The 17,646-nt window shown below is 44.8% G+C and overlaps 7 protein-coding genes across 9 annotated transcripts; 2 read left to right on the top strand and 5 right to left on the bottom strand.

Moving 5' to 3' along the window:
- Positions 1-30: 30 nt before the first annotated feature.
- Positions 31-1,092, top strand: LOC116161197 (apolipoprotein D-like). The gene is made up of 4 exons (XM_031474455.1): positions 31-205; positions 259-490; positions 538-683; positions 734-1,092. The coding sequence occupies exons 1-4, from the start codon at positions 101-103 to the stop codon at positions 977-979; spliced, it is 729 nt and encodes a 242-aa protein (XP_031330315.1). The 5' UTR covers positions 31-100; the 3' UTR covers positions 980-1,092.
- An 80-nt stretch (positions 1,093-1,172) lies between these two features.
- Positions 1,173-2,187, bottom strand: LOC116161196 (ubiquinone biosynthesis O-methyltransferase, mitochondrial-like). Its single transcript, XM_031474454.1, has 4 exons — positions 2,163-2,187; positions 1,899-2,117; positions 1,437-1,853; positions 1,173-1,386 (listed from the first exon to the last, which is right to left on the bottom strand). Exons 1-4 carry the CDS (start codon positions 2,170-2,172, stop codon positions 1,271-1,273), a joined length of 762 nt encoding a protein of 253 aa, XP_031330314.1. The 5' UTR covers positions 2,173-2,187; the 3' UTR covers positions 1,173-1,270.
- A 476-nt stretch (positions 2,188-2,663) lies between these two features.
- Positions 2,664-5,269, top strand: LOC116161105 (GPI mannosyltransferase 4). Of its 2 annotated transcripts, XM_031474314.1 has the most exons (4): positions 2,664-2,850; positions 2,902-3,841; positions 4,349-4,607; positions 4,663-4,822. In XM_031474314.1, the coding sequence occupies exons 1-4, from the start codon at positions 2,715-2,717 to the stop codon at positions 4,690-4,692; spliced, it is 1,365 nt and encodes a 454-aa protein (XP_031330174.1). In that variant the 5' UTR covers positions 2,664-2,714; the 3' UTR covers positions 4,693-4,822. The 2 variants fall into 2 exon arrangements, with proteins under 2 accessions (XP_031330174.1, XP_031330173.1); XM_031474313.1 differs by having other exon boundaries at positions 4,349-5,269.
- Positions 5,270-5,672: 403 nt separating this feature from the next.
- Positions 5,673-10,240, bottom strand: LOC116161104 (ABC transporter G family member 20-like). 2 transcript variants are annotated; one of them, XM_031474311.1, is made up of 8 exons: positions 9,830-10,240; positions 9,637-9,784; positions 9,225-9,581; positions 6,900-7,527; positions 6,734-6,849; positions 6,620-6,690; positions 6,306-6,571; positions 5,673-6,257 (listed from the first exon to the last, which is right to left on the bottom strand). In XM_031474311.1, the coding sequence occupies exons 1-8, from the start codon at positions 9,976-9,978 to the stop codon at positions 5,959-5,961; spliced, it is 2,034 nt and encodes a 677-aa protein (XP_031330171.1). In that variant the 5' UTR covers positions 9,979-10,240; the 3' UTR covers positions 5,673-5,958. The 2 variants fall into 2 exon arrangements, with proteins under 2 accessions (XP_031330171.1, XP_031330172.1); XM_031474312.1 differs by lacking the exon at positions 9,830-10,240 and having other exon boundaries at positions 9,225-9,589; positions 9,637-9,749.
- Positions 10,241-10,318: 78 nt separating this feature from the next.
- LOC116161107 (fructose-bisphosphate aldolase-like) lies at positions 10,319-11,546 on the bottom strand. Its single transcript, XM_031474315.1, has 2 exons — positions 10,636-11,546; positions 10,319-10,585 (listed from the first exon to the last, which is right to left on the bottom strand). The coding sequence occupies exons 1-2, from the start codon at positions 11,499-11,501 to the stop codon at positions 10,357-10,359; spliced, it is 1,095 nt and encodes a 364-aa protein (XP_031330175.1). The 5' UTR covers positions 11,502-11,546; the 3' UTR covers positions 10,319-10,356.
- A 2,054-nt stretch (positions 11,547-13,600) lies between these two features.
- LOC116162201 lies at positions 13,601-15,414 on the bottom strand. The gene is made up of 5 exons (XM_031475758.1): positions 15,276-15,414; positions 15,027-15,229; positions 14,721-14,983; positions 14,077-14,379; positions 13,601-14,030 (listed from the first exon to the last, which is right to left on the bottom strand). The coding sequence occupies exons 1-5, from the start codon at positions 15,310-15,312 to the stop codon at positions 13,805-13,807; spliced, it is 1,032 nt and encodes a 343-aa protein (XP_031331618.1). The 5' UTR covers positions 15,313-15,414; the 3' UTR covers positions 13,601-13,804.
- On the bottom strand, positions 15,380-17,055 carry LOC116162200 (venom acid phosphatase Acph-1-like). The gene is made up of 5 exons (XM_031475757.1): positions 16,696-17,055; positions 16,555-16,653; positions 16,226-16,462; positions 15,995-16,180; positions 15,380-15,949 (listed from the first exon to the last, which is right to left on the bottom strand). The coding sequence occupies exons 1-5, from the start codon at positions 16,828-16,830 to the stop codon at positions 15,434-15,436; spliced, it is 1,173 nt and encodes a 390-aa protein (XP_031331617.1). The 5' UTR covers positions 16,831-17,055; the 3' UTR covers positions 15,380-15,433.
- Positions 17,056-17,646: the final 591 nt, after the last annotated feature.

Below are 17,646 nucleotides of genomic sequence, written 5' to 3'. Positions count from 1 at the left end.
CATAATTATTTTGATTATTGGTGACGCAAAACTTCCAGCGATAACTTTTCACCTTTTGAACTTGAGGAGAAACATTTTGCTTCAGTCGCAGTGACGCAGAATGCATCGTACAGTTCTCCTCGCCGTCGTTTCGGCGTTAGTGTTCGCCCCATGCGGCGGAACTTGTCCAGACGTGGACCCGGAGGTTAATTTCGACGTGAATAAGGCAAGTCCAAAAACTGACGTTTGGCGCGCCGTTACACTCTTCCCACATGTCAGATTTTAGGCCACTGGTATATCGTCCAACAGACCGGCGCGAAACATCCTTGTCTCACGCTCAACTTTACTAAGAAGGCCGACAAGGATGAGTATAGAATGATCGAGACGTGTCAGAGCAGTAAGTTCTTTAACACCCTTGGTTTGCAATACGAGCACCACACCAAAGGCAAATTGCGCGTGCCAAATGCGACTTCGCCTGCGATTATGGATCTCAGCTACACGCTCAGCATTAGTAAGGAGTTTGCGCCTTGGTGACTAGATTAAGAAAATCCATTTTAGGAACGCTCAAGCTCACCATCTTCGCAACCGACTACGAGAATTACCTCGGTTTTCTCACGTGCATAAAGGGCTTCGCCTTCTCGAATAAGCCGCAGGTGACAATAGCGTCGAGAACGCCTGGCCTCGGTCCTCCGCATCTCGAACCCGTAAATCTTCCTTCATTTCTCGTCACGATCGCTAACACTTCGACCCACAGGTTTACGCGAAGCTACTGAAGTACAACATCAATCCGTACGTGATCGACACGGTCAAGCAGTACGAGTGCGCCGAGCACGGTGAAAAGGGCATATTTGTCAAGGCGGTCTCCGGTACCGTCGACACCGTTAAGGGTGCCATCGGAAGCGTCGTAAATCTCTTCTCTTCGGGGAAGAAGGATTCAAATTTGGATCCGAAGATAACAGGCGAGAACGAGATAGACGTTCGAGCCGGCCAATCGCAATGAGTTTTCATTTGTTTTGTTTATACTTACCACGATCTTGATAAAAGAAACAAATGTTAAAAATATTATACAGGGTGTTGCATGTAAGATAATTAAATGGTACAAAGAACAATGACCTAAGTAATTGGTGTTCTTCGGTTCTATGGTTGCGGAAAAAAATGTTTAATTGACAATGTAGCCCAAAAAATAAGTAAGGCCCTTTTGAGATCTCCGTGAGTTATGAAACGAATTGCATGAAATTCAATATGCGCATCGAGTTAGCCAGGAGCTCGTTTTCTATGTTTCTTTACATGTTTATTGATGTTTATTAGCGTGCATTATGTATACATTATTAGTGTCATCTGACCATTTTATCCATGCCAACACTAAGTCGCAGGAAATCCCTCTGAAGTTCTCTACGTCACACTTATCTAAAAAAAAAACACATTGGAAACTTTTCAGGTGATCGACCGATACTCACTTTGCTTCAAGATACGTTGCACGTCCTCGAAGTTTATAAATTTATGCCAGTCAAAGGACTGGGGCGCAACATATCGAATGATATGTTCGCCCACAAGAACAAATCGTAACCAAGTGCCCCAGTTTTTTGAGATTGTACTCAAAAAGATCACCCCTCCCGGTTTTAAGGTTTTGAGGCAGTCCCGAATGAGATCGTCGTGATTTTTGACGTGGTGCAAAACGAAGTTGAGGATCACAACGTCGTACTGCTCGACGTTCTCCAAACTGTGCGCTTCGATGCTTTCCCATTTGTATTTTAGATTTTTGAGGCACGGGTCGAGCTTCGCATGCTCCTCGGCCGCCTCTATGCAATCTTTGTTGATGTCTATGCCTAAAATATTGGCGCCGGCTCTGGCCAGTGGTTCGGCAATTAACCCTCCTAGGGCGAGCGTTCTCATTTCAATTTAAGACTTCAGACACTTACCTCCACATCCCACGTCTAAAATACGCAAATCTTCACAAAGCCGAAAACCTCCCTCGTCCTTCACAAAACCCTTCTCACGTAAAACATCCTGGATGTAGAGCAGATTCAAACTGTTCATCTCAATTAAAGGTTTAAACCATGAATTAGGATCCCACCAGTCTGATTTATGGTCTGTGAAGTAGACATTGCGCCCCACATCGGCAGACGACACCTTCAAAACTAAAACGGCGTTTCGACCAATTTAAACCTTATTAAGTTACGTACCTCTCGACATAGTTGACTTAGTAAACTGATATCGATATCGTAAACAATTCCTACTCAAAAAAGGACTTTGTTCAGTGATAATTGCAAACAATGCGTTTATCATACGGAGTGATAGTAATGCATCCTCCAAAACGCCAGCATCTTTTACGTCTGAGGAGAAACGGGTTAAATTAGGCCCCCGGGCGATTAAGGCTCACCTTAGTGCCGAATTTTAAAAAGGCGGTTATGTAGAAATGCAAACTTTTGATGGCTCTTGAGTATCCTTAACAATTTGTATAGGATATTAAAGGCTCTATACGACTACAAAGCTGTCATAGGTTCTTTGAAGGCTTTAGAACACTTTAAAAGGTGCTAGAAAGCGTTTACAGGCCCTTAACGGCACGATGGTTCTTAAATACTTTTAAAAATCCTTAAATTCTCAGATAGTTGACTGACGACCCTGTATATCATATGTAGGTAATGCAATGGAAGCATCATACCGTTGGCGGTTATGGAGCCACAACCGTAATGTTTCTAACCTAACTTTTTCACAAAATCAAAAACTTTAAAAAAATGCCATTAAAGCATGTAGCACAATTACCGAAATCCTACTTGCTGTGCGCCTTTCTACGAGTATTCCTAACGTGCCTGCCCCAAACCGGCTACATTCACCCCGACGAATACTTTCAATCGATCGAACCCCTCGCCGGTAAGATTTCTTCACCCGCAAGCTAATTTGCTAATTCGAAATCTGTTGTAGAGAAGTCCCTCAACGTGAAAGTAAATAAGCCATGGGAATTCAACGTGACATTCCCTCTACGATCGGTTACACCCCTGTATTTCACGACGGGGTTGAGCTTTCAAATCTTGAAGCTCGTCGACACGTTTCTGACGTACCAATTCGACGTTTCACTTGCGACGCCTTACTTTACAATTCTGTTCCCTCGCCTGTTAATGACTGGCCTGTCGTTCGCGGTCGACTGGAGCCTGTATCGTATCTGCCTGGCGAATAGCGAGAAGTGTAAGTCGCGCTGTCTGATTCTGTCCACGTCGTACGTCACGCTCGTTTACGCGACGCGTACGTTTTCCAACGTAATCGAGCTGTTACTCTTCGCGCTTCTGCTGTATTATGTCGCCGAGAGTCTCATATTTTCGAACATTAACATCCGGCAACGCGAGTACATCAATAAGAGGTACAAGGCGGCCGAGACGCTCGGCGAAAAGGCGAAGTTTCACAAGCTACGCCTTTACCTCGAGAACGACTCGCTTCGCAGCTACTTTACCATAGCGACTATCGTTACCGTCGGGTTCTTTAACAGGCCCACTTTCGTGGCGTACGCGATTTCGCCCGTTTTTTTTTGGCTGTATCGCGGTATCGGGTTCAAATCAATTGTTTCGCTTCAGTTTCATTTGCGCACAGTCGTTTTCGTCGCGAGCACCGTGCCGACCGTCGTTTTTTTCGTTGTCGTCGATTCGTTTTTCTACGGATACTTGACCTGGGGAGAAATCGGCATGTTGGAGGTGTCGATTAATAACTTCGTGGTGACCCCGTGGAACTTTGTCAAATATAACATTAACGCGGAGAACCTAGCCGAGCACGGGGTGCACCCCAGGTGGTTGAACATGCTCGTTAACGTTCCTCTTCTCTTCGGAGTGCTTGCGTTTTTGTGTTATTCAAATTTGGTGGAATTGTTAAGGAGGTAAGTAATATTAATAATAATAATAAAGTTTATTTGAGCTTTAAGAATAAAACAAAACAAAAAAGAAAAAGTGGCTCAAAAAAGGAACGAATTCGGCAATGCCGTTTTTCAATTCACCCTTTAAAAACCAAAAAGAGAAAAAAAATCGCCTCACAAAACTAAATATGATTGCCTAGCTAGATAAAGTTCTTTGGTCGATTTTGCAAACTGTATTTAATTCATGTTAAGTTTATCCAACATACAATTTAACAGGGGGACCCGGTCAACTCGCCAAGGGCGACTCGCCACCGGACGACTCGCCAACGCGACAACTCGCCAACGAAATATTTTTCCCAAATTATTATTTGAACAGAAAATTTGACAATCACATCGTTATTTGAACGACACATTAAAGAGGGAAAAATATTTCGTTGGCGAGTCGTCCGTTGGCGAGTTGACGCGTACCGTTTAACAGGGACACCAAGTCTCAGGTTCGGAAGGACTGACATCGTAATCTTTTGTTTCTAGCATCTGGCAATGCAAGTATCACCATCTACCGTCAGTACGCAGCATCCGTGGCCTGATGACCGCCTCAATCCTCTTCCCGCTCGCCTTACTCTCGTTTGTCCCACATCAGGAGCCACGTTTCTTGCTTCCGCTCATCCTTCCGCTGGTCTACCTGTACGGCCCGTCAATTTGGCCTGAACAAGTCGATGTGGTGGTGAAACCGACGGACGGATACAAACCGGGGGAGAGCAGACGGCGGGAACCGAACTCGCTCTTGAAGGTATGGCTCGGCGCGAACTTTTTGCTCGCGATTTTCTACGGATTTGTTCATCAAGGCGGAGTGTTCGGCTTTGTCTCGCGTTTGAACCGCGAAATGCGAACTACCGACGACAATATCAACTACGAAGTCTTCACGTCGCACATTTATAGCATTCCTCACTCCTTGCTGCACGAGGAACTAGGCGAGCATCGGAGCCCGTACGAAAGAGTCAAGCGTGTAACTCTGCACGAAAAAGGGTCGACGGACTTAATGAAAGTGCTCAGACTAGTCCGAACTGCCTTGTACGCGAGAAAGGCGAAAACCTCGCACTTTCGTTATCGATTATTCCTGGTCATTCCGGAGTCTTTAAGTGATGTGTTAATGTACTATCTCGCGCAGGACGAGTACGTTAATTTAAGTGTAATCGAGACCGTCCAGTTTTTTCCGCACGTGAGTACGGAAGCTATGCCGGAAATTTTCGGCGTGGACTTTATGTCACGGCCAACTGAGAGTATTCTTAAGTTTTTAAATGGCTTTTCTTTGACACGTTTCGAACTGCAGTTGAACGATTAGAGAGCACCAAGCGCCACCACAGAATTTACCAAAGCTTTTGATCTCAACTTGTTTAGCTTATTGATAAACCATGAGAAACTTGTAGCTTTAAATAAATGCCGTTATTCCTTGCACGCGTTTTGATTGCGCCTTTGAAATGTCACGCATTAACGAAACGTTAACAATGGCGGAACTACCTCGCGCTTATTAGGTTCATTAATAGCCAGGGAATTGTCTCTGAAAGAAACAAAATAGAATTAATTTAATGAATATCCCAGACCATTGTTAAAGTATTTAAACAATGCCCAGACACAGGGATGCCATCGAAAGTTAGTCATCGGCGCGACTATAAAAAATGCGGAGGCGTCGTATTCCTTCTTTGAAACGTTCTAGAACGATCGGTTTCGCGCTTGTGTTATGTTATAAATTGTATAAAACCATGTACTTAAATGTACGTTATACGTCATGTGTCGGTTGTGTTTAAGTGGACGATCAGTGAAAGTTTATGCCAGTAGTGACCAAAACAACTGCTGTGATTAATTCAAGAAATGAAAATTGAGCAACAAACCATCGAAGCTAAAGCCAAACGACTGCAGTCCAGTTTCGCATTAGAGAGCGAGAGTCGCCTAGGGCTGAAGCACCGCTACAACCGTCGTCCGTACAGTTTTAAGAGGGGGACAGTGTAACGAGTATCCCGCAAACTTTGTAGCGTATTTCAGTTCAGATCCAACTTTGATGCGCTTGTGTTATGTTATAAATTGTAAGTGATAAATACATATATTGTTAGTTAATTGTAAATAAATAATTGTACAAACACTGACTATCGCCTAAATTTCAAACCTAAATAACTGATTCCTAAAAATATAAGGGCCCATACGTTAATGACAATAAGACCGTTATAAACCGTAGGCCTACTCAACCCCCATCCTCGCTGCAACACGCTCCTCATACTTTCTGCCGGAATTGTCAGCGGTAAAAATGACGTAAAGAACCTCAAAAAGGGATGCATTCCCTCGATCGGCCATAACATTCCGGTAAGAAGAACGAACGGGAGGAACATGCCAAGTAGAACGTAAGCCGCCGTCCTTTCTTCCTCGAAGTTCGAAGAGATCGACAAGCCTAAACTTTTCAACGGTAAAAGTCGAGACCTTAAACGGATGTTCTTACCCGCACACATTCCGCAGAATCCGCTAAAAACGGTGAGCGTTATCACGTTCGCCACGGATCCGTTTAAAGTGAGTTCGAAAAAGTAAAAGAGCACCAGTAACGGAGTCATGCTCTGGAGCAGCATTAAACCGAACTGGCACACGAAGTGTCCCATCGCAATCTCCAAGTTTGTGACGCCCATTACCATCGTTCGCTCTAGGACGCCTTCTTTACGTTCTATTAACGTTATTCCGGCTGTGAGCGCGGCCGCCATGAAGAAGGCCAGTCTGAAAACCGCCGCTAGCTATTGGAGACTCGCGACGGTTGTAACTTACGTCAGTATAACACCCGGGTTTGCGAAGTCGGTCATATTGGGATCGCTCTGTCCGTAGATCGGTCCGTTGAACTGCAACAAAAGCCTAGGATCGATACATACAACGAACGCTTACTCTCAACGGGACCGCGACGGTCTCTCTGCTGATCTCGCAGGCTTCCAAGTAGTCGCCGATGAAGTCAGCGAAGCTCGTGTAGATGTACTTCTTTAGATACATCACTATATCCTTGACTGGAAAACAGAAAAATAATGGAACGATTTCGGTCTCCCTAGCAACTTGCCGGTGTAATCGCAAAATACGTCGATCGTCGACTGATCGATCAGAAAGTCGGCGACGTCTCGATTTCTGAGCCGATATTCTATGCTCTCGGTGTAGTTCTCCTTAATCACGATGGAAGCGTAGAGTGTTCCGTTTCGCACGGCCCAAATCGCTTCGTCCTCGCTGTCGTAATAGACCAAGTTCAACGCCTTTCGGTCCAGGTACCGCAGAAAGTGGCAGCTCAACGACTTATCGTGGCACGCCAGTAAGTCACAGGTTCTCACCTCGGTTTCGCGATTGACAATCGCGACCGTCAGTCCTGTCGGACTTCTCCCGATGCACGAACCGAAAACGAACACGCTCGCGATGGGCAGTACGAAAATGCTGACGATGGTAATGATATTCTTCCACATCCACAGGAAATTCTTCCACACGAGCGCCTTCAGGACGTGCTTGTTAAGCGCGGGACCGTTGCTCGTCGTAGTTTCGCGGGCGGTTTGTGGGAATCTCAAGCGTTTGGTTACCGACGGTTCGGTCTTGGTGATGATTATTCGATAGAAGACCTCCTCTAAGGTGTTCACCCTGAATTTCGTCAGGAGCTGTTGGGGCGCCTCTTCGCTGATTATCACTCCGTTGCGCATCAAGCCGATCTGAAATTGCAGAGTATTTTTTACCAACATTTGATTTCTGTAACCCCCCCCTCACCACGGTGGTATGTTCTCGTTTCCAAAAGCATCCTCGGAACCTTCAATATTTGTGATCATGTCGGGGGAATCATCAAAGATCCTTTTCTTATGGAGAGGAGAAGTAACTTCGATAGTTTTTCGTACAAAATGATGACAAAAACTGATTGTAAATGTGTGTCGGGAGGGGGGGGGGTTCTCCCTTCTCTTAGGAAGTATTGCAGAGAGAGCATAGTATCGAGGGTCAGGGGCGGACTGGGTACTTAAGGGCCAGGTGGAATTGCATAGGTTACGGGCCATTAAAGTATTAGTGTAGTAATGAAGGTGGCGGGGGGGGGGTAGCTCTGAGGTGCACCACAAAAACAGTGCTCCTTTCTCGAAAATCAATTACCATACAGTTTTTTTTTAAATTGCAGCTGATAATTAAAAGTAACAAAATATACAATCCACACGAGGTGCGTCGCCTATCATTGTATTTCAGCACTTTCATGCTACGACAAAAAATTATAAATTCATTGTAAAACACTTCAATTAAAACAGAATTTTTTAATTTTTTAACAACCTAAAATCAACTCCAATTAGAGAAACGTGTTAATAATTTATTAATAGTGCAAGAAACTAAATACAGCACATACTTATACATTTCCAACGGGCCATTATGATCTACAGGCCAGGTGGCCAATCGCCACCCCCCCCCCCCGGGTCAGTCCGCCCTGTCGAGGGTCTTAGGGTATGCCCCCCCCCCCCACCGCCCAATGGATTCGCTGTAGAATGATGGTGATCTCAAACGGTTTGAGCGTGAGAGTTTTGGTCCCATCTTTAATAGCCACCCTGTATATTTCTATTATCTCAAAAAGTCAAACTTCACCCTGTATCTCAGAAACGAACGTATCTAGATTGATTGTGGTATTAAAAGTTTCAGAATAAAAATCCCTTTCGGCTTGGCCAATATGGCGGAATTGGCCGATTCACGAACTTAACCGAGATATTTATAATTATAAATACCAACCCTTAAAGTTTGGTCGAAATCGGTTCATAATTACGGAAGTTAGAGTGTTTATTCTTGTAAGTGATATACAGGGTGTGGACATAGCTTAACACCATATTCCTTGGTTAATTTTAAGTCGAAATTTCTTTATACACTTTATCCACGACGCAATGGTTAAGAAGTTATGGGCAATATTAAATTTTACAATAAATCAATCTAGTAGGCCATGCAATTGTTTTGTCATACTGTTATGGTGACATTGTTTTTTCTTTAACGTTGTAATTTTAAGATTCACCCAGGTACTCTTCGATCAGAAAACATCCCCTGATATTCCCTCACTGCCTCTCTTGCATTTCCGTCACAGTATTCGTAAATTAAGTGAATATCCGCATATACTTGATTTGAAAACGTAGCCATATCAATTTCATCTTAAAATTACAACGTCAAAGAATAAACAATTGCATGGCCTACTATTTAGTGTTAAATTTAATATTGCTTGTAATTATTGAGTTTTGGACAAAGTGTATAAGGCAATTTCGACTTAAAATGACCAATGAATATGGACGAGTCACGGGACACCCTGCATATAAACTGGTACCAAAAAATCTACTCTTCAACTCATAAATTGGAGGCGTGTTCGATCAAGGACAGTTTAATTAAGCGCGCTTGCACTTACCACATCGGCTCGATGTGCCTCGTCGATGTAGTGCGTCGTTAGAATGATCGTAACGGATTTGTTCGTTGTCAACTCGAGGAGGTAGGTCCAGATCGACTCCCTCAAAATAGGATCCAGTCCGACCGTGGGCTCGTCGAGTATCAGCAGCTCGGGTTCGTGCAGGAGGGCCGTCGCGAACGAGACGCGTCTCTGCTGTCCCCCGCTCAAATTGCCGATTGTGCTGTCGATGGGCGGCATGTCGAGGAGTCGCATCAAGAAGTGGGCGCGCTCCTCGATCTTTTCGGAGGAGAGACCGGCAAGCCATCCGAAATACGTCATGGACTCTCTAATTGTAAATCCCTCACACAGAGAGATTTGCTGCGTTACTAAAAACGGTAACAATTTCTATTGCGCGTGCGCCTTCGTAGCCTACCTGCGGCATGTAGCCGATCTTGTTGCCGTTCTTCAGACTCGGGGGGCCTCCCAGAACCCAAATGTCGCCCGAGCTGAGGTTTTTAAGGCCCATGATGCAACTGAGTAGGGTCGTTTTCCCGCAACCGCTCGCCCCCAGCAAGCCATATCTGAAAAGGTCCCTAACGACTTTGGCCCAGATCTAGACTACTTACATCGCTCCTGTTGGGACGTTCAGGTCGATACTTTTCAAAACAGTGGCGGCGTTAACCCCCCGCCCGTACACCTTACACCCACCTCTCACGCACACGGCCAACTGGGTAACGTCTTTTTCGACTGGTGTCAATTCGAAGCTATTGGACATTGTTTGCCGCAGTGCACAACACACAGTGACGCTACAGACGCCCGCTTCTTATCTTTAACATGCGAAATTGGAAGGGAGTTTCAGGGTTATCTGTTAATGACAAAGTACAATTTCCTCGTCCTAATCGCTTCTAAAAGAAAAAAAAATTAACCACGCAACGTGTAATTACACCGAAATTATATCCAGTAAACACATTCCCGAAAAAATGCCATTACGACATGGGTAATTGGTTGGTCATTTGTATATGGCTCGACACGTCGCGTCTCGATTATTATTCTGTGCACAACAACAGTCAGTGAGAGGAGGACGTGGACTTGAACCTTTGGAAAGAGATAAAAAGTGACACGAAACGAAATCAGACTTTATTTATGATAAGTTCTAGTATTTGTGGTCCTTAACGAATAATCCCTCTTTGCCGGCGTGTCCTGCGGCGCTTCCCGTCGCGTATTTCCCTAAGGTGGCTTCGCCATTGGCCTTGGCGCGCTTCATGAATTCCATTTGGGCAGTTTTGACGTTGGCGTCTTTGCCACCCCACGCGCTCAACACTGACGCCTGAAGGGCGCGTCCGTAGCTGAAGCTGAGCGCCCACGGTTTCTTTGCGTTGAATCTAAAAAATCCGATTAGACGGCGACGACTTTCGGTTAAAGTGAAACTGACCTGTTGATGGCGTTGAGGTTCACTGTCGCTTCTTCTTCGCTTTGTCCTCCGGAGAGGAAGGTAATTCCGGGCACGGCAGCGGGGACGGTGCGCGAGAGAGCGGTGACGGTGGCGCGGGCGATTTCTTCACTGCTGGATGGGGTTTTGTGCGCCTGTCCTTGCGTTACCATGTTTGGCTTCAGCAGGGTTCCTTCGAGGTAAACGTGATGGTCGTTAAGCGCCTTGTAGACTGCCGCCAAAACGGTTTCGGACACCTTCTGGCAACGGTCGATGCAGTGGTCACCGTCGATCAAAACTTCCGGTTCGACAATCGGTACCAATCCGTTGGCTTGACAGGTTGCTGCGTATCGAGCCAATACGTTGGCGTTCTCCATGATCGCCTGATAGGATGGCGTGTTCTTTCCAATCTTCAGCACGCATCTCCACTTGGCGAACTGGCAACCGTCCTTCTTGTACTGGGCGCATCTCTTACCGAGATCATCCAGGCCTTGAGTGGTGCACTCATCCTCAGAACCGAACAGCGGAACGACTCCGGTGTCGACTTTAATGCCGGGAATTATTCCGCGTTCCCTCAGTAGCTGTGTGAACGGGGTACCGTCGTCGGCCTTCTGGTAGAGAGTCTCGTGGAAGAGGATGACGGCGGAAATGTGCTGGGCCACGGACTTGTCGGTCGTGAACAGCAACTGTCTGTACTTGCGTCTGTTCTCCTCGGTGTTCTGCAGCCCGATCTTCTCCAAGCGCTTTCCCATGGTGCCGATCGACTCGTCCGCGGCCAAGATGCCCTTGCCGGGATGCACGATGGCTTCGGCGATCGACCTCAGCTCATTTTGGAGCGCGACCGGTGGATACGTGAAGTAGGTTGTCATTTTCGGACGATAACGAAAATTAAAGTGGGCGCGTAATTTATTCGAAGGATTTATATAACTTTCGTCGCACTTTGGACCTGCTATCAGTTTTGAGTTGGGTAAAGCTTAGCGATAACTGTAAAAATAGATGTTTTTCGGATAGCAGGGGGCCTGACAACATACGTCATATCAGTATCTCATGTTTGAGTAATTAGGTCGATCCCCACTAGTAATTACTGCAATGGTAATTCATCGTTGCTTAATTTTGGCAGAATCGGAAATAAATCTTCCTACTGCAGAGACACTGCATGTCGCAAAAGGCGATTAATCAACGGTGATCCCACCAGCTTCATAATTCGATTTTCTTCAAGCACAGTGTGTCCTATTTTGGCTGAGACTCCAGTGTGTCTCAGCTGTTTTTCAAGATAGAGACTTGAGGTTTTCACAACCCTGTGCCACTTATAATATCACAAACAGAATCAATCAAGCTATGTTGTTTCTGATATACAGGATGAAAACGAAAAGTTTGACTTGGAAAAAAAAGGTAATAGATATTATTACGTAGGATCCAGTGGCGTAGGAAAATTTGACCGTTTCTGATTGGTATTAACTGCCTTGATTACCATGGACCCAGGCCTTATCCATGACCTATTATTTAAAAACAGTAAAAAAAAAGGTTTGCATGCCTAAAATTTAAAAAAATATATAGGTAAGATAGGAAACAGTTGACGTTAAGATATACAGGGTGTTTTTTTGGGAGCTTTAGTTAAACGTTTCTGGGAAAGTGAAATAGGTAGATTTTGAAAATTTGTACTTAGGATTTACTCTGAAGACCGAATCGATATAAAATATTTTCAAAATGGCCACACTTCCGGAAACACCGGAAGTAGATAGTAACTTCGTTATATTAAATGGCAACCCCTATTTTTTATTGCATTTTTGGATTCTACGTAAAATTTCAGTTCTTTTGATACCCACATGTCCATATCTGCCATTTATGGTTTTTAAGTTATTTTGACTTTATGAAAAAAAATGGCGGATGCAGATGGTACCTTGATAATTGATTACTTGAAAACGGTTATAGTCATGGCAACCCATTTTTATCAGTGCATAGAGAATGAATAGGGCTTTCTTTTAGTGTACTTAAAAAAAGTTAAGTTGCATACAACCGCACCTATGGAGATCCAAATTTAAGAAACTTCAAAGTCCAAAAACTCAGTTTTTTTAAATGGAATGACCATGTTCTTACTATTGCATGAGATAGAGAATCGAAATTGGAATATTTTGATATTACATGTTCCTATAGCTATCTTTAACATTTTCCGATTTATTCCCATTTCATTGAATTGATGCCATTTTTTTTGCATTAGGAATCCAAAAACCCAATAAAAAATTGGGGTTGCTATTTAAAATAACGAAGTTACTATCTACTTCCGGTGTTTCCGGAAGTGCGGCCATTTGGAAAGTATTTTACATCGATTCGGCCTTCAGCGTAACTCCTAAGTACAAATTTTCAAAAACCTACCTATTTTACTTTCCCAGAAACGTTTAACTAAAGCTCCGAAAAAAACACCCTGTACAGGGTGTTGCATTCAAAAAATACCAACATTGGGTCAAATCTCAGAAACTGTGGTCCAAAATTTAGTTGAGTACGCCACTGGATTCTACCTAAAAATATCTAAAAGAAACAGTTTTTACAATTTTTTTTATCTTTCATGAGTAGTAAGATATGATAACATCTCAAAAAGTCAAAAACAAAAGTAGCTACATTGATTCTGTATACTTAATTTATCTCCCAAGTAAAATCTCTCAACAAATCAGGTTTAATATTGACACTCAAATTCTTCGACTTCTTTAGAGTTCTACGGAAGCGAATAATCTGAAAATACACGTTAAGCTTGGAAATAGACTAAGATATCAGTACTCGAATTCGCAATAAAAGACGTTGAAACAAAAGAATGTAAATTGATAACCATATATGGATCTTTTCGCAAAATGGCGGCCGGAAGTAACGAAGCTGATTACGACCACGATGTCAAATGCGGCAACAAGGCTCTGAAAATATTTGCTGAGCAGCGAGAGGTGGTGACTTTTCTGGAGGGTGGCAAGGAATTATCCTACATTTTGACTTTGGTTTTATTGAAACACGTTTTACAGCTGTTAACACAGAAAAGGCGCACGGATGACAGGATCTCGTTTCTAAAACAACCACCTCCATTTTTGAACCCTCATTAAAAGACAGCTCTCTATTTTACTTTGTGCCTAAAACTATACGTTTTTTGTTTAAATCCATTGCCATCGTTTCGCGTGCGTTAATAGTCAATTCAGTAAACTTTAAGCTGATGCTTCTCATCAAAACCCGCGGAGTGTCCGGCGTTGCGGACGATGAAGCTCGATCCGTCGTAGTGCATGCGCCGTTCGCCTCTGCGCACGAACAAGTGACGCGTCTGTCCCAGTGAGCCGGTGCAGTGCAGGAATGGAGAACTCACCGATGCGGAGCCGTTCGTCGGCGAGGTGCGGAGGGAGAACTTGTTACTGTTGCGCCCAATTCTGCGAAGACTCGGTGAGAGTGTGCCCGAGGACGCTCGCAACTTACCGAACCAGTCCGTCCGACGTTTGCGAGATTCGAATGTTGTTGATGATCCAGTTTTCCGTCCCGTCCTCGGCTACCCAAAAGTTTGAGCCGTGCAAGACGGTGAAGGCGTCACTGATGTTTTGGGAGCCGTAGGCGGAGGTGTCCAAGTGCGGACTGTCGCTGTAGAAGACGTTCACCGAGAAATCTTGGCTCAAGTCCGAAAATGTGTCGGTGGTGGTGCGCGTACCGGCCGAATCGACCAGGTACACCAAGGCGCACTGATCACTGGTGAAGCTGACACCTTTGTACCACATCTTCGCGTACCTAAACGCTCAATTAATCGAAAGGTAGAATTAAAGTCACTAAATATAGAAAGTACCGCAATCCATTGGGCTCGTGTGTTAGAGAGAGAACGCATGATTTTTGCCCAAAAATGGCGGAAGTTACAAGATTCTAGTAACTTTAATGTTAGGGATTGTTCCACCTGTTTGGAGATATCTGTATATATTTTTATAAAACATGACAGTACTATGAAGTTAGGTTATAAAAAATGACAGCTATTCCGATTTTATTTGTCATTTTTTTTAAGTTGGCAGCAAAAAATGGCGGATGATTGCGGTACTTTCTATACCTAGTGACTTTAGGTAGAATCGCCACAAACTCACTTGTTGTTGCCGCCGGAGTCGTGAGCCAAAATCTCGACACGCGACCCGTACTGGTAGACGCGCCCGTTTGGATGCAAAAGAGCTGCGGAACTTCCGGTGGGACTCAAAGCTAGCACGATGCCGCTCTTGTAATTCATGACGCGCACGGCTTTCTCCAGTGAAATGTCGACGCGGATGCGGTCGTGCAGACGTAGCGAAATGATGCCTTGGGACGAAATCGTGCAGTTGCTTCCAAACGAGCCCTCCTCGTGCCAGATATCAGCCTAAAATCACCCCGTGAGCCTAGGCCACGGCCGAAACACTCACCGAGTAATCGTCCACGTAGCACGACTTCAGTCTGGGAAGCCACGGTACGCCCTCGTAGGGTTTCAAATCGCGAATACTCAAAGTCTCCTCGCTCAAATACGAGTTGGTCGTGTACAGGCTACGGCTGCGCAACTTTTTGGCTTCCTTGCGCTGCTGCGAATCCGCCGATTTGGGTTTTTGCGTCGAGTTGTCGGTGAAGGTAACTGGAATTGCCGATTTCGGATATGGGGAAAATCAAGGATCGCTTACCCTTTCGACGATAAACTCTTCCGGTGCCTTTCTCCATTTTCTCTTTGACTTTTCTGAAAATTCAATTGTTTTCCGTGGAGCTCTACGCAATTTGTAAAAGGCCATTGTATGAACAAATTTATTAGTAGGTAGTAATTATTGTTAATGTATAAAAAATCTTAAGGTCCGCGGAGAGTCGGCGGAATGTAGCCCGCATCGGCGATCTTGCACTCTTCGTCCCAGTCGTCGGGGACGACCTCCTTGGTCAGCTCGATCAGCTTCGGTAGCGGGCAGAATGTTTCGCAACCGGGGATCGTCAGACGATGGGGCTCGTCCCAAACGTTGGTGGAGTTGCGCAAAAATATCTCGACCCCGTACTCGTCGCGCGTTCCGTTATGGGAAAGTTCGAAGAGCACGTTAATGGCGAACCCCGGCAGTTGCGGCTCCCAGATTTGCAACGCGCTGAGCAGGTTGACGATGGTCGAGTCGTGCCCGATGAAAAGAGAGGCCTTCCGTTTACCGCCGGAAGTGGCGGCGGTCCAGTCCGCGATTAGCTTCTTCACCAGGACTCCGCCTTTGAGACGGTTCAGGTTGTTGTTGTAAGCGTTGAGCACGTAACTGAAGACGGTCGCGTTCAGCATTCGTTTTGGGTAAAATTCCGCCGTCCACGGGGGCAGTTTCAAACCGAAAGCCTCCTACAATGACAGCTTCAGTTGGAAACTTTAAGCCTTCGTGCTTACCTCCGACATTAACGTGGTGAATATGTCCTGAACATCTTCGAAGTCTTTTACTCGCTTTCCCGTGTGCTTGGTGAGATCTGCGAAGAGAGTTTGGGACGCCCTCAGCCTGTTCGATATTTCGGTTGTATTAATTACACGCTGCAACTCTTTGTGGTACTTTGGACATGGGCGTCTCACTAGCAGAAGCTGAAACAGAGGGTGCCAGTGAGCGATTACGTTTAGTGCTCTTACATCATCCTGGTTTAACGGTTCCGAGTAGCTCGGTATGGGTTGCCAGTCCAGTGCTCCCCACTTTTGAGCTGCATTGGGAGGCCAGAGTCCCGCGTTTATGCATTGAGCCGAAACTTTGGTGCGGTCGACGTCAGTGGTTTGGACGTAGTACTCGCTTGGTGTGTAATGGTCACCTAGGAAGGCGCCATACCGATTCCTGAGGTACTTCCCGTGCTCATAGAGTTGCTGTTTTCCTTCCTGAAACAGTTGGCTATTTCAACTGACTATAACAAGGATTATAAAAATCGATAAAAAAATACCGAGCGTTCCTATTTGCTACGGCTTCTTACATTAGTAATCTGCCCCCACCCGACCGGATACAGGTCATCGTTGATGTATGGATCGTTCGGATAAGTATCGGCGGGTGTGCGTATTCCGTGCCTGAAAATCTGCGCAAAAAAAATCAGAAAATTACAAAATTCGCAACTTACGATGTGAACCAATTTCAACGTCTTCCCATTGCTGATGGCGGCATTTTCACCCGCGTAAATAATCAGGGCGACAACTCCGATCATTAGCGCGACAACGACGTGCCATTTCATCGGCAACATTTTTAAGTCTATCATTGAACACTTAAAGGTAAAATTAGATGCCGACGCGTAAAAGGATATGGGAACCTTGAAACAATTTTTAAACTGGTATTCGGTATTAGCCTGATGATTTAATATAAGCTTTGACCTTCGACGCGCGGTTTCTCTGTTCTAATTTTTACAGAAAATTTCGTGTTAATTTTTCCCGGTTCGTGCGACAATGTTAAAAGTTCTATTTTGGACGCGTTGTGGTGGGGAAAAATTTAACATACGGTATATGCTATATGATAACACGATAATAACTGATTAGAAGTCAATATAAATTTTGCTATTATGGAAACAAGATTACTTAATCGTATCAGGAACTACGAACTACTCAACCAACAATTGGGGTATGCAGTTTCTTGCCATCACGAGACCCATACCTAAGGTCAGGGAAAAAAAGGAAAAGTATCATAAAGGTCTTCGTTTATTGGGGAAGTATTCCATATCCCCCCCGGTGGTACGTTCGCCCTTAGAACATTCGGCCCTTAAGATTTTCCTTAAATTATGGTGCAAAGGCTCTAAACGTTTTGGGGAAGAATCTAGAACCGGGGGGCATGGAATACCCCCCAGGAAAAAGGGTAAAGATTCGATTTTCCATCACAATAAGATCTTCGTTTACTGGGAGAATACCTCCCAGACCCCCCGGAGGTTCCACCACCCTCAAACCGTTTATCCCTTAATATTTTTCTAAAATTATGGTGTCAATACTAAAGGCTCGAAACGTTTTCGGGAAGAATCTAGAACCAGAGGCTCTATGGGGAGGAAAAAAAGATTCGATTTCCATTTCTCAACAACCATCACAAAGAT

The sequence above is a fragment of the Photinus pyralis genome, unplaced genomic scaffold (assembly GCF_008802855.1).
Source record: "Photinus pyralis isolate 1611_PpyrPB1 unplaced genomic scaffold, Ppyr1.3 Ppyr1.4_LG10, whole genome shotgun sequence".
Lineage (NCBI taxonomy): Eukaryota > Metazoa > Arthropoda > Insecta > Coleoptera > Lampyridae > Photinus > Photinus pyralis.
This window is presented reverse-complemented; position numbering and strand designations above follow the sequence as displayed.

Bases quoted from the DNA above. Each gene is read 5' to 3' on its own strand.
- LOC116161196 (XM_031474454.1), bottom strand. The intron at 1,854-1,898 runs GTAAGTGTCTGA...CGCTCGCCCTAG, and splicing joins TTTAGACGTGGGATGTGGAG to GAGGGTTAATTGCCGAACCA. The intron at 1,387-1,436 runs GTGAGTATCGGT...TTTTTTTTTTAG, and splicing joins GCAACGTATCTTGAAGCAAA to ATAAGTGTGACGTAGAGAAC.
- LOC116161105 (XM_031474313.1), top strand. From the start codon at position 2,715: ATGCCATTAAAGCATGTAGCACAATTACCGAAATCCTACTTGCTGTGC. The intron at 2,851-2,901 runs GTAAGATTTCTT...AATCTGTTGTAG, and splicing joins ATCGATCGAACCCCTCGCCG to AGAAGTCCCTCAACGTGAAA. The intron at 3,842-4,348 runs GTAAGTAATATT...TTTTGTTTCTAG, and splicing joins TTGGTGGAATTGTTAAGGAG to CATCTGGCAATGCAAGTATC.
- LOC116161107 (XM_031474315.1), bottom strand. From the start codon at position 11,501: ATGACAACCTACTTCACGTATCCACCGGTCGCGCTCCAAAATGAGCTG. The intron at 10,586-10,635 runs GTCAGTTTCACT...CGGATTTTTTAG, and splicing joins AACCTCAACGCCATCAACAG to ATTCAACGCAAAGAAACCGT.
- LOC116162200 (XM_031475757.1), bottom strand. From the start codon at position 16,830: ATGATAGACTTAAAAATGTTGCCGATGAAATGGCACGTCGTTGTCGCG. The intron at 16,654-16,695 runs GTAAGTTGCGAA...TTTTTTGCGCAG, and splicing joins CGTTGAAATTGGTTCACATC to ATTTTCAGGCACGGAATACG. The intron at 16,181-16,225 runs GTAAGAGCACTA...CCTCTGTTTCAG, and splicing joins AACCGTTAAACCAGGATGAT to CTTCTGCTAGTGAGACGCCC.
- LOC116162201 (XM_031475758.1), bottom strand. From the start codon at position 15,312: ATGGAGAAAGGCACCGGAAGAGTTTATCGTCGAAAGG. The intron at 15,230-15,275 runs GTAAGCGATCCT...CGGCAATTCCAG, and splicing joins AAGAGTTTATCGTCGAAAGG to TTACCTTCACCGACAACTCG. The intron at 14,380-14,720 runs GTGAGTTTGTGG...TTGAGCGTTTAG, and splicing joins GACTCCGGCGGCAACAACAA to GTACGCGAAGATGTGGTACA.
- LOC116161104 (XM_031474311.1), bottom strand. From the start codon at position 9,978: ATGTCCAATAGCTTCGAATTGACACCAGTCGAAAAAGACGTTACCCAG. The intron at 9,785-9,829 runs GTAAGTAGTCTA...GGACCTTTTCAG, and splicing joins AACGTCCCAACAGGAGCGAT to ATATGGCTTGCTGGGGGCGA. The intron at 6,691-6,733 runs GTAAGCGTTCGT...CTTTTGTTGCAG, and splicing joins CCGTCGCGGTCCCGTTGAGA to TTCAACGGACCGATCTACGG.
- LOC116161197 (XM_031474455.1), top strand. From the start codon at position 101: ATGCATCGTACAGTTCTCCTCGCCGTCGTTTCGGCGTTAGTGTTCGCC. The intron at 206-258 runs GCAAGTCCAAAA...CCCACATGTCAG, and splicing joins TTAATTTCGACGTGAATAAG to ATTTTAGGCCACTGGTATAT. The intron at 491-537 runs GTAAGGAGTTTG...AATCCATTTTAG, and splicing joins CAGCTACACGCTCAGCATTA to GAACGCTCAAGCTCACCATC.